The 14211-nt window shown below is 39.1% G+C and overlaps 1 protein-coding gene across 4 annotated transcripts in view; it reads right to left on the minus strand.

The window, feature by feature from the left end:
• mybpha (myosin binding protein Ha) overlaps window positions 1–13951 on the minus strand; it is a 29612-nt gene extending 15661 nt beyond the window's left edge. For 2 of the 4 annotated variants that reach the window (XM_065286369.2, XM_065286368.2), the window contains exons 1-6: window positions 13777–13951; window positions 12510–12557; window positions 10764–10829; window positions 10309–10443; window positions 8359–8526; window positions 620–708 (exon numbers count right to left, since the gene is read on the minus strand). In XM_065286369.2, coding sequence (XP_065142441.1) covers window positions 620–708; window positions 8359–8526; window positions 10309–10443; window positions 10764–10829; window positions 12510–12557; window positions 13777–13927 — 657 coding nt within the window. In that variant the 5' untranslated portion in view covers window positions 13928–13951. The remainder of the gene's footprint in view (window positions 1–619; window positions 709–8358; window positions 8527–10308; window positions 10444–10763; window positions 10830–12509; window positions 12558–13776) is intronic. The other 2 variants (XM_065286371.2, XM_065286370.2) reach the window with 1 other exon arrangement.
• Between the last annotated feature and the right edge of the window lie 260 nt (window positions 13952–14211).

The following is a 14211-nucleotide window of genomic DNA, read 5'->3' on the forward strand; positions in this document are numbered from 1 at the left end:
AACAAAAAAAAACGTTTCATCCTACCTTTAGTGGTTCTTTTGCAATCAGCTTTTGAATATGGGTAGGTTTTTGCAAAAACACCATATTTTGAGCAAAAAGCAAAAATAATTCCATTTTTGTGACTGACTTTTCATAGAGATCTTATCCAGAGCGATCTTTAAAACAGACACGGACATGCAGCAGCTTGCCATAGGGCAATACTTCCGGTTTTAAAAAGTTGCGGAAGGGTATTGCGGAAAGACGGAAAATCTCGTCATTGGCGGGGAAGCGTTTTCTCTTAATTGACGAGATATCTCGTCAATGGCGGGGAAAGAGTTAACAGTCGAAGTTCAATTCCAAGTACAGAGGACGCATGAAAATACCCGGATGTGTTCTTGATATCGAGGATGCATCAAGTGCAGACTTGTTCGCTGAAATCTCAGGAGGTCAGGTGACCAACAAGAAGATCGCACACATCTCAATTCTCACAAGTGCGTTCTGTGTTCTCGCGACCTTCTAAGTTCGTTCTGCCGAGGTCGCCAGGCAAGACCAATCTCCACGAGAACGCACTGTTCTTTGCGTTCTTGGAATTGAGAAACAACCTCTTGGTCATAGGTACATATTGAAGTCTTGACTTACAATAAATGGTATGACCAGGTTGATCTGTGATCCAACTTTCTTGACTTGTCTTGATCTCAGGGCACGTGGCAGACGAATTCTTGGGCGATCTGAAAGAAATGAGATCTGAAGGATTAAAATTATTTGGGTCATTTCTTGACTTCTTTTGTATAGATTGATGTTGAGGTAGGTTTATTACTACAAGAGACTCTGGACTATAAAACTGAAAACTTTTGTATACTTTGTTGGAGAAGGGTAAATAAACTCAGTATCTTAAGCAGCACAAACAAACTGAATTAAAGGGATAGTTCACTGTTATCACAGATTCCAACATGATCTCACAAAGTTCGGTGGGATAGTTACGGAATTTTTTTGCTCATTTTTCCGTGGCATTCTCACGGATCTCCGCATATGTCCGTGGCCCTGCCACAGACTTTCTTTTCCATGGCTTTCTCACGGATTGGTTACTCAACTGCTTTTTCCTATTTTCAAACCAGTGTCGCTTCGGTTTAGGGTTAGATTTGGTGTTTGCGTTAGTATGTCACTTTAAGAATTGGTTTATACTATTGTTTCTGATGTATTCTTTTATATTTTCTTAACGTTAAACCATTGTCACCTGGCGTTGGGGTTTGACTTGGGTTTGGGTAGGGATTTCATTTTATGTAAATCTAACCCTAAACCGAAGCGACAATGGTAAGAAAATAGGACAAAACAGTTTAGTAACCAATCCGTGAGAATGCCACGGAAAAGAAAGTCCGTGGCAGGGCCACGGAAATATGCGGAGATCCGTGAGAATGCCACGAAAAAATGAGCAAAAAAATTCAGTGACTATGCCACGGAAATTTGTGAGATATGACAAGGCATTGTTTTTAAAAAGTCTTTAATGGGGACATGAAAATCTGACTTTTTTGATGTTTAAGTGCTATAATTGGGTCCCGAGTGCTTCTATCAACCTAAAAAGTGTGAAAAAGATCAACCCAGTAACCATTCTCTGCACGCATGTGAAAAAATAGGTCATTGAAATTAGGCTCCCCTTGTGATGTCAGAATGCTGCACTATCCAACAACGGCACTGCAATTTAGCGCAGAGATCAGCTCATTTGCATTTAAAAGGACACACACAAAAACTGCAAATTTTTGCTCACACCTACACATTGGCAATTTTCACATCCTATAATATAGGATCTATAAGCTATTCTGAGCTAGAACTTTACATACGTACTCTGGGGACACCAAAGATTTATTTGACATCTTAAAAAAGTCTTGTGAAATGTCCCCCTTTAAGGTCAGGATTTTCAGTACGGCAAAACATCTGTGTTGTGTAAATGAACAGGCAAACTGCCTGAAAACACTCTGCGTGAAAAATCTCCTGGCTGATCTCTCTACACACAACATCATTATCAATCTTCATATAGTACAACAAATCCCCCTCAGTAGATCTCTAATCCTTTCTAATAACTACATTTCACAGGTATGTTCCAGCTCATTCATTATTAAAGGAGACTATTTACAATTTGTATTTGTGGAGCCGCATAGATTGGTGAGGTGACACTGCTGACACAGGTCATTCCTCTTCAGCATACCTTTACATACCTAACCTGATTCCTCTAGCACCAATGCTTGTATGTGTGAGCCCCCAGTTCTTCCAAACCTTTTAACAGGCAGCGTTCAGACATGTAATCTTGTATGAGGTCTTGAATCACTGCCATCCTTCACAACATTCACCAGCTAAACCCAAATGGATCTCACCCTTTGATTCTCTTTGATGCCAACAGATCTCCTTTGAGTAATTCACAGTGTAAGCATAGTAACAATAATGAAACCAGAAGAGCTCTTGGGTTATTTTAAATAAATGAAATGTTATTTATCTTTATCAAACATTGCTTTGAAATGCTTGATTATGATTTGCTAGTAGTGGTGACATTCTGAGGTTTTTTATTCCTACATTACAGGCTGGTTGCATAGCCTATTCACTAGTCTAAACAGTTTATGCAACCAGCCAGGTAACCCAGCCTCATCCAGGTACTGCAAAACATCTTAATAGGCAGTGGCGTGTTTACCCACCACGCAAACCACGCAATTGCGTGGGGCCTCGCGGGCTTGGGGGGCCCCCTACTGGCCACAAGGTGTGCGAAAGTATGTCACGTTTATTCTGACCCCGAATCTAAGGTACGAATAAAGCACGCGCGAGCGAGAGATGTGCGAGTATGCACGTAGAATAATATTTGCGCTCATCCTCGCAAGGGCATGCGGGCACATATAGGCTACTTCATGAGCGAAACTCTATGGGAAAGTGCACCTCTGCTCAGCGCACACAAATGCAGCCAGACAAGTGCTGGAATGAGCGCTCGCTCGACTCTCTGTGCTCTCATAACTGCACAACATTAACTTGATGGTCAAGTTTACTTTAAAGACTTTGGGCTTCACACCTGTGATTGGTGGTTTGGTTTGATGACACGCATCTTTTGTTCCACACTCGTACAGTTATAAACATGATAAAGACACCACGCAGGGGTTTAAATCACGTCGAAAATACATAAATCATATTCTGTATCTCATTATTGTCATTAAAATATAATCTTTAGTGTATGTCTAGTCTATATGCTTGTTGTATCTCACAGTAAGTTTGTTTTTGCAATATGAACATGAGAGTTTTATGTGATTCCCATCCATAAATTCAAGCAATAACCAACTTACAATGTTGTTTGCTGGTGTTTGTTAGTTCAGTTTGTTTGATCAGTATGAATCTTAATCTAATGCTTCCTCTTTTTCCTCATTTAGTTTTTTTTAGTAAGATTTCAGACACTGAAGTTGCAGTTTTAATTACATTGTGTTAAATACATCCTATAATAAATTTGCAAGCAAAAGATATATCTGAGAGGGGCATGAAAAAATGTTTTAAACCAAGAATTTTTGTCATACCAAACTAACAATTTAGTGTTATTTTAAGCAGCATAAAACAAAATAAACCAGGTTTATATATCTCACTTAAGTCTATATACTGAATATTATTGTTGTGCAATTCAAATGAAAAACCTTGGGCAATGCTGGGGCATGGGGGGCCCCGGTTCTTTGACTTTGCAAAGGGCCACCAAAATGGTAAACACGCCACTGTTAATAGGTGCATTATAATACTTAAACATATATCATATAACATATACGAGAATTACAAATGACTAAACCAAATGCATTCTTGTCTTGTTTGAACTTAGTATAGTAATTTTTTTGTGTACGCAAAGATCCACGTACAAATGGCGTGATGCAGTTTTCGTCATCAGAAGAGTGCACGTGTACTGTACGCGCACCGCTGGATTTTTGTAACCACGCATACATTGCGTGTAGTGTAGGATGTGTATGCGTCTACAGGAGGATGTAGTATGTAGCCATTGTGCATGCTTTGAACGTCTGTGTATCCGTACAAGTCAAATAAACTATACTTTGCAAGGCTGTGCTCTCAACCGTGCACGTACGTTGGCGTACAAGTAAAAAAACAGGCTATCCTCCGGGCTTTAGATTGCATCTTGTCTTAAAGCCACGAAAAACGTTTTTGCTTTTTCTGGCACATGAGTTGATCAAATATATCAAATCAATATTTTGTGTACATATATGTACTCATGTGGCAAGAAGCCATTTAATATGCGGTAGAATATACATCGAGTTGTTTCTTGACAACCTGATCACCTTGTTGGGATCTATTCTGCAATAACTGGCTAGCTGTACACTACCCATGTAAATAGGCTGTAAATTATGAAAACCTCATGGCATATTTAAATAATATCTGTGGTGTAACTAATTTTTAATACAATTCAAACATTACATGCAAAATAATAAATGCTAATAGATACATTATGGTCTCTACATACTATTATAATAAATTGATAACTAATGAAGACATTTAATATTAACAAGATGCGTCACTGGTATTGATATGAATGGGGGAATTCGCAATGGGCAGAATGGCCGCTCTAGTCCCGCCTCGTTGTAAAAAGAGTGACGCGACTTCCTTAAAAGGACTTTGGTATAAACTAACATCGAAACTCCAACCCAAATGCTTGCTCCAAGTGTTGCTTGGTTGCAAACAAAGAGTAATAATAAATCCAGTCAAGGTCAAGTGCCATGTTTGGTGGTAAGACTGATGTAAGCGGTCAAGTGCATCGTCAAGATATAACCACCGAATACAAACAGTTCCTGCACCTGTTACAAAACTCTCCCTAGACAAGGGCAGATAAAACAGCTCATGCTAGATAAATATTCTTATAAAAATACATGATTATTCATAACCACCTTGGCTACATTTAGAAGGACGACATATGTGTTTACAATCGTCCTCAGCCCGGGGCTCGGATTGCACTGACAGCCTCAGGTCTTTATGTTTATAATTTAAATGCTAATGAAAGCTCTTGTCAGCACAAGCCAATGGGATTTATATACCCACAGCTGTTGAATCCATTGAGGGGAAAAGAGGTAGCACAAGGCTGCAAGTCATTCACCTCCAACTACTTGGGATGAGAGAGTAAACTATACATCTTACAGGGCTCGCATATGAGACCAAAATTTAGTCTGTGCGACCTTAAAATATATTTGGGAGCATTTGTGCGACTGCCTATTTTGTTGTGGTGTAACTTGATTTAGATTGTGTCTGCTGTGTGGTGTTCCAGGTTCAGCGTTCTCTCCAACATTACATAACCAATCAAATTTCACCTTTAAGTTCTTGCGTTTAATGAAGAGCGCAGATTGGCTAATATGAATGTCAATCATTCCTTGTTGCTGTGCTACGTTGGTACGCAAAGCGCGAAAATGTGAAAAAACAAACCGCGAGCATGAAGAGATTGAGAACGAGGCGACTACGGCCAATGTTACTACTGTATTAATTGATAACGATGGTCCGGATTTAAATGCAACTTCACCACCGGAAAATAAGGCTTAACGTTAAACCTTTCAAAGAGAGACTTAAAGATTACGAGTGGCTCCGCTATGAAAATGACTCGATGTTACTGTGTTTACTGTAAATCCTTCAAAACGTAGGTTGCAGGTAAAACAGCGTTGGTGGCAGAATCCATACATTTAAGCGCGAGACCTTGCTTAAACATGGCGAAAGTGCCAAAAACACAAGAGTTGTCGTGACAAATGTGTTCATTATTGATGGAGACACCGACCTGTCTATCAAATAGTGTTTGATGATGTATGTGTGCATCCTGCTTGAGGGACATCCGACAAACATCCTTGTATTCCATGTTAAGTTGGAACACGACAATGCTGATGGTATGTTTTTAAAAACATTGCCTATTTAGTAGTAATAGTAGGGCTGGGTATCGATTCGGATTTTCCAGATCGATTCACAAGCTGTCAAATCGATTCGATTTCGATTCTCGATTCAATTTTCGATTCCGGTTCTCGGGGCAGTTTTTATACTCGATTCTCGATTCAACTCAATAAATATAGATTAAATACAAATACTATACTAATAAAAAGAACAGTGAACAGCAGGTTACAAGTGGGTAATTAATTATTAAAATCGATGAAGCACCTGAAACCGGCATTTTAACCACTGAATTAATGAATGACAGGCTTGCCTCTCGCTCCTTGGTAACCTCGCGCAAAGCAAAAAATAGGGTGACATCTAGTGAAGAAGACTAGCAATTCGATTAACGTTAATCTTTCGTTCAATGTTTGCAGAAATAAATATGAAAGAAAAAAATCGATTCTGCTCTTTGAGAATCGATTCTGAATCGACCACATTTTAAAAAACGATTAATCGAAAAATCTATTTTTTTGCCCAGCCCTAAGTAATAGCATCCTGGTAATGCACTTATCAATACCAATATATATTAGCCTTCTATATTAGGGTCACTTTTGTGATGTAACAATTAATCAGTGTTTTACGTGTTTGCTATTGTAATCATTTGTGTTTCCTGTAATTGTTAAATTATTATTGCTGCTATATTTTTTAAACAGCATTTGGGTATTATTTTAATAATCTATGCAGCAAAAAAGACCAAATTTCAAATCCTGGCCATAGGATGTGTAAAGCCCAGTTGTGGTGTTTAATTTTTAATAAAATCTATTAACTTATACAATGTAGTTGTGGTGCTTCATAATTTTTGGATGAGTGCGCCTAAATTTTTGCTGGTGCTCCTAACTCTTTAAAGTTGGGAGCACCAGTGCTACCAAATAAAAAAGTTAATTTTGAGCCCTGATCTTATATATATTTATACATATTATATATATTTATATACAACTATTCACACAGCACTTCCCAGAACATTTCCGTAAAATTGGCAGTGTGTGACCACAAACACATCCTGTAAACGCTCCCGTACAGAGGACCTATACATTGCTGTAAAGCGTTCTGTGTGAACAAGACGCAAAACCAATGCCGTAAGGCGCATGCCGTAGTGAGGACGCGTGTGTCATCACAACCAGAAGTTATGGTTCAGCTCTTTGACACAGGGAATTAAACGCAGATCAACATTCACGACGGGAAATGTTGGCAAACTGGACTAAAGCAGAGATCAGGGAGCTCTTCACTATCCGTGCTGAAGCTGGGATCAGTTTACAAGCATGACAGAACAACGCATCACACACTGATCTTATAGGTCATAAACTATAATGCACTCGCATGATTTCTTAAAAAAAAAAAACACGGATAATTAGCAAACTTCAGACGCTGTGGAAAAAACTACCAAGTCCAGGACTTTAAACACGTCACGTGTCCTTACAGGATCTTTTTTTTGCCATTTTTGCCTTTATTGGATAGACAGTAATTAAGGAGATGACAGGAAAGTATGGGGTGAATAGAGGGGTATGGGATTGGCAAAAGACCTCAAGCTGGGATTCGAACACGGGTCACCTGAAGTGCGTCTGCAACATGTGTCGGAGCACCGTCCACTAGTGATGGGAGAAACAAAGCTTTTCGAAGCTTCGAATCAATTTAACCAATTGCTTCGAAAATTGATTCAGTTTTTCGAAGCAGTTCGAAACCCACACACGCTGGCGACCCCTGCTGGTCAAAACAGTGTAAAAGCAGATATGTCCACACATTTTACACTTTTTTTTCCAAAATAATAGCAAGATTTTTATTAAAATATGTTAAAAAAATTATTTAACTTAATTAAGCCATAGTTAAAAGTGTATTATGTGCTTTTAGTTTTATTTAGGGCAAACAAATCATTAAAACTAACTACCCTTTTAATTATGCACATTTTTGTCATTAAATCTGTCTATAAACAAAAGTAGATAACATGGCAGTGTTATTAGTCAGGAGGATAAATGTTTTATGAACTTTCATAATAAAACAGACCCGAGTTCACCTAAACTTATTAGACACTGGTCATGTGATCAACTCCCCCCATCGGATTTTAGAAACATTTCGAAACAGTTATGACGTAATGAAGCCTCGTTTGCTAAAATCACGACTTTGGCCAGTTTGAAACAAGCTCCAAACCACTGATTCGAAACAAAAGATTTGTAAATGTTTCGAAGCCTCATGAAGCAGTGCTTCGAAAACGACCATCACTACCGTCCAGTACACCATTGGCTCTGACTCCTTACGGGATCTTTACGGTATGTGTGTGAATGCAAGCACAATTTTTGGAAAATCATTGGCAGTGCGTATGAACCAAAAATCAACACCCCTGGAAGCATTTTCCGTGTATTTTCCGTAATCTCTATGTGAAAAGGGCTTATGTGTATTCCCACCCTGGGATCAAACCCATGACCAGTGTGTTATCAATAACACCACTGGTTATAGCTATACCTTACCCACAATCTCTCGGACAGCAACAGGCTGATGCAGGTGAGCAGGCTCGCTGCGGCCCCCAGCGTTCACGGCCACCACACGGATGTTAATCAGATCTCCGGTTGCCAGATTCTTGATGACAAAGTGGTTGGATGCTGTGAGCTCTGCGTTGGCGACCACCCATTCAGAAGCTGCAGTTTAAAAATGGACAGATGATGAGAATCTAAAAATAAAATTCTTGAACAGTAACACAGAAAATGTTTCGTTTATATTAATCCAGTGGATTCATTTGGATGAATTTAATGATGGATGTGCTTTTTGAAGCTTCAACATTACTCTAAGTCTTGCATTCTGTGAAATCCAGGCTAAAGTCTCATAATCAAATGAAATTAGCATTGAACTTTGATTTCAGATCTGGGGCTCTATTTTAACGATCTGAAACGCAAGTGCGAAGCGCAACGCGCAAGTGAGTTTGTGGGCGGATCTTGGGCGCTGTTGCTATTTTCCCGGCGTGAGAAATAACTCTTGCGCCGGGCGCAAATCAATAAGGGGTTGGTCTGAAGTAGGTTCATTATTCATAGGTGTGGTTTGGGCGTAACGTCAAATAAACCAATCAGAACGCTAGCCAACATTCCCTTTAAACGCAAGGGCGCAAGTTCCATGGCGGGTTGCTATTATTATGACGGATTTACCAGGCGCACGCCAGGAGCGGTTCACAGCCGAGGAGACCGACGTCCTTGTACGGGGGAATCCCACGCTTGCCAGCATAAATCGGGCACGCCGTGTAACGGAAGGTGGATCTGTCTCAGGACTTGACGCCAGCAGAGGACATCGCTGCGTCCACCCTCACCGCTGAAAGGGTTTGGGGGCTTTGAAATCGGAGCCAAGAAACGCAAGCAAGGTCCAACCCCAAAGTACTCTTACAAATCAAGTTCATATACATTAAGGTTTCTTATGAAAACATTTTAACTATTATTTACATAAAATAAACGTAATACAGCCACACAACAAAGTTATGAAAATATTTTAATCGTTATTTGCATGAGAATAAATAAAAACTATCACCACAATGCTCACCACTATGATTCCCCTTATCTCGTGTATTAATATTTTTAAGTGTAACAATTTATGATTTGCAAAAATAACTGTTGCATCTGTGTAGATTAGATAAGCAAAGTGGATGCGCGTTGTGCACGCTATACATTATGGTCAAGCATGCGCCCTTAAAATAGCATAATGAACCACGCGCAACGCGCCACTGACTTTAGACTAGTTTTTTTTGGTTAGTAGCGCAATTGTTTTTTGAAACTGCAAAATAGCATAAGAGATGGTTTGCGCCGCAACACGCCTCCTTTTTGCGCTGAACCGCCCAGGGAGCGCAAGTTCATTCCCTAGTTTGCTGACGTGTATCTGTGGAGGGAAAAACCCCGCTGTGCGCCGGCGCAAAATACGAATGATACATGCGTCACTGACAAAGTCAATTGCGCTGGGTGCAAGATAGGGCCCCTGATCTTACTCAGTCAATATTAAAGATATCAAGGTGATATTATCACAGAATGCTCTTTACATTATGTAGGATGATAAATAATGACTTTAACAAAGTTTAAGCCTAAATGTTTATAGACGTGAAACTAAGCTAAAAATCAAACAAGAATATTTAAGCAAACCAAAATGTTGTCTGTATAGATCCACAAATCTAAATGTGTTGTGTGCAGATAGAGTGACTGTTGGTAGTAAGCGACTCTTCCTAATAGGGAGACTTACAGGAGAGCTGGTTATAAATCAGCCTACGGTGACATTTTAAAGACAGGTGCTACAACAGACAGTCATATAACCGGCTTTTCTTTTGACATCTGATAGTTCAGTATGGTTCGATTACAGATGGAGTGATGACTGAAACATGACGGAGTGATGACTGAAACACCAGTCACAACCTAACAAGCTTATCAGCAATATTAAGAAGATGTACGCACATCCCATCTTGCAGTATTCCACAGTGTATCCGTCCAGTCCAGACGTCCCGATGTTCTCAGGGGATCTCCATTTAAGACTGACTGAGGTATCGCTGACATCGTCCACAGTGAGGTTCTGAGGAGCACTTGTGGGCACTGCACATTGTTTAGAGAGACAAAAATTTTTTTGAAAACAAGATTGAAGGACTAAATGAATGGATTGTTGAATAAGTGAATAGATTAATGAATAAATAAATAGGGGATTTTAACAGGTAGATGGATGAATGTAATTGGGTGAAGATGTATAGACAGGTGCCACTGGATGCATGAATGAATTGATGGATGGATGGATGGATGTCATTAGATTGATGTAGGTATGTATGGATGGATTGATTGATAGAAGAAAGGGTGGATGGACAACATTGTTTGGATGGATGGACTGATAGGTGTCATTGGATGGATAGTGTGATGTTTACCTGCAGGAGGAGGTGGTGTTGGTGCTTTAGGTGGTTCCTCTACAAGTGCAGTTTCAGCAGGAGCAGCTAATGTTCAAATATGCAGAAATATTAAAATTAAATCTTTCAAAATGATTCATTTGATCTAAGTGTTGGGTTTAAAAGAGTTTACCACATCTCCACACTGTATTTTTTGCATTATCCTATAAACTTTTAGGAATTAATTTTTTTTTGCAAGCGTTAATCCAAAAAAAGCGGGTCAAAACAATGTATTCTTTAAGCTGCAATCCATACATTTATTTGGTAAAATAAACAAAAATCTTTGTAGGTACATACAAATCGGTGTTCGAATTGTATGCTGCGTACACACCAAATGCGGAGCATCGCTTTGCTCCCTCTTGATAACGCGCTGGATTTAACTTTGTGTCATGCAAATTTACCACACAAGTTTAATATTTTCAACTTGTGCAAAGACGCGTTTTACGTCCCATTCGGACCAACAGCGAATAGCAGTACCAGAGCGACGCAATCTCATTTGTTTCAATGGAAGTTGGCAACCAGATGGGTGTGTCCTGCGATGCGAGAAAGTTAAGAAAAGTTTAACTTTATGCAAATGATGAGCAATTATTGGGAGTGACTACCAATGGGAGCAAAGCAGCGGAGTTCACGTTATCCTTCTCTCGTCATTTGAGTAGACAGTACTTATTTGTTTTTATTACACGGCTCTCTGGAATGCTTGATTCTGATTGGTTAGTTGAGACATTTGCGGGTTCATTCTTTTCAAATAATAACCGCTCCAAAGTAATAACGCATAGCCGGTACTACTTGTACGAGTAAAATCGCTCCGCGCCAATAAAGATCAATAAAGATTACTGTTCGGCGCCATCTTGTGACAAACACTGGACAACCACGACAAGACACAGACAGCTTACTGAGACTGAACTTGTCAAAATAGAGCATGACAGCTACAAAGCCAACACACAAAAAATACAGAATGGGCATTAAAACTTCTCAAAGACTGGCTAAAAGAGAAAAAATGGAGACAGACAAGTATGAAGCAGAGGATCTTAATAAGGTATTACGATAATTTTATGCATCTGTGCAAAGTTTCGCGGAAGGATAAAAATGTTAATTTAAAACAAATATGCCAATAAAATGTTTCAAATTCATATTCATGTCCAGTTTTTTTTCTTATGTGGCAAGTAGCCGTGTAATAAGCGGGATAATGTAGAGGCAGCCGGTAGTTATCGGGAAATAAGCCCCTTCAGTGTGATACAAGACCCTCCGCTTCGCGTTGGGTCCTGATCACACTGTCGGAGCTTATTTCCCGATAACTACCGGCTGCCTCTACATTATCCCTTACTTAATGACCAGATTTAGAAACGCCCCATTGAAGGAGACAAGCGACACACAGCGAGAAAGTAGCTGGTGATCTGAACGAGGCGTGAGGCAAATAGTGCATGTTTTCATGCCAATTGCGCCACACAATTTGCGTCATTTACATCGCCCTGCGCGAGTTCACGTCTTTGTACGTGTCTTTGCATTGACTTTGTATGTAATCTACTCTCGCAAATCCTTGAATTCGTACGCCCCGTAACCCAGATTGGCAATGGGGACATTCACTTTATAACAATATATCAATAAATATAACGTTAACTATAAAATATTAGTGTCCCCATTACCGATTAAGATAACTTTATGTTAATTTGTTTACGTGCGCAAAGTTACAAATGGCAGCTTTAAGAAATCTAATGAAAAGATCTTTACCTTCAACTGGAGCATCAGTGGGAGGAGCAGCAGGTTCATCAACAGGACCTGAGAGTAAGACTTTTATTAGTTTAAGAGATGTCAAACTATTAGTCCTGGTAAAGTGACTGAGATAAAAAAAAGTTTTTTCAAGAATGAGGAAGAAATATCAAACACAAACTATAATCTATTCTAAGTATAATCAATATTTTAAAACAGAGCCGCTCGACGTGACAAACACAAAGTCAAACCGAATCAACAGCACACATAACATCATAAATGCACACGAAGATTGCAACTTGTGCTCTACTTATTAATATATCATCTGAGGTCTAAGCTGGGGTCTTGTCTCAAGAGACAGCAGGGGTTGAAGCTAATGTTACATGTTAAACAAATGTTGGAAGATGTTAGGTACATGTTAACAGAGACCGTAGGTGGTCATCAATCTGAATTCAGCTATGACTGAAATAATGTTAAAGTGCATGGATACAGCGTTGCTTTAAAGAACAATCAATATTCAAAAATATTTGATAGATAAATTCAGCAATTGACCAATCAGAATAAAGTACTCCAGAGACACGTATAATGGTTATGTTAAAGTTTATTCTCTCTTAATGCAGAAGTTAATGTCAAAATATGATCTTAAACTTTGAAACCTTTTATTTACATCCATAAACATGGATGTTGATAATAAAGCAAATACTTCAGATAGCCCTAAAGACCAGAACCAAGTTTGGAGATCCCACAAAAATAAAACAATAAAACTACTTTTCTTAAGTGAATTCTACAGCTAAACTTGCAAAAATTTTAGGACTATCGACTATCATAACCACAGACTCTACAACAATACTGTTACTACTGTAAATGTTTTAATAAAACAATAAAACTTGGCAACTTTCATCATTTACTAACCCTCATGTTGTTTTAAATCTGTAAGAGTTTATATTTTTATTTTGATGAAGACAATAGAAGATATTTTGATAAATGATGGTAAGCACACAGCTGATTTATTGACTTCCATAGTAGAAAAACAAATATTATGAAATTCAATGGGTACATCAACTGTGTGCTTACCATCATTTATCAAAATATCTTCTTTTGTGTTCATAAAAAAAACATATACAGGTTTACATATACATTAGGGTGAGAAAATTCATTTTGGTTGAACTATCCCTTTAAATCATAAAGATCTTTAGAGTGCATGCATTTTGCTCATGGTTTCTTTCATAGATATAAGGCGGATGAAACATCTAGCCTTTATTATGCATATCTATGTTTGCTTTAGTACCTTCAGGAACAGGTGCAGGTGTCTGTGGTGGGGCAGGTTCAGCTGGTGGTGCCTCTGCAGGGGGAGCCTGGGCTTCAGGCTCTGGAGGCTTTTCCTCTTTTACAGCAGCCTTCTTGACCGACTTTTTAATGGGTGCTGGTTTGGCTGGCATGGTGCTTCAGAAACCTCTACTGGACGGCCTGTCTTTGAAAGGGTGATGTCTTTGGGGGCTTTCAATTTATACGGTGCGTGAGCCTGGACTCCACCTTCTCTTTAAATAGCCACGGGTCTGTTCTTATCAACTTCCAACCCTAAACACTGAAAAGTTTTCACCTTATGATGCAAAGCAAGCAGTTGCGGTAATTATTTTGCTTAACTTCATAACGTATAGCTTTCGTGCTTTAAATGTGTCTGACCCTTAATTCAGTGGTTCTCAAACTGGGGGGCGCTGAGATG

The sequence above is a fragment of the Paramisgurnus dabryanus genome, chromosome 21 (assembly GCF_030506205.2).
Source record: "Paramisgurnus dabryanus chromosome 21, PD_genome_1.1, whole genome shotgun sequence".
Taxonomy (NCBI): domain Eukaryota; kingdom Metazoa; phylum Chordata; class Actinopteri; order Cypriniformes; family Cobitidae; genus Paramisgurnus; species Paramisgurnus dabryanus.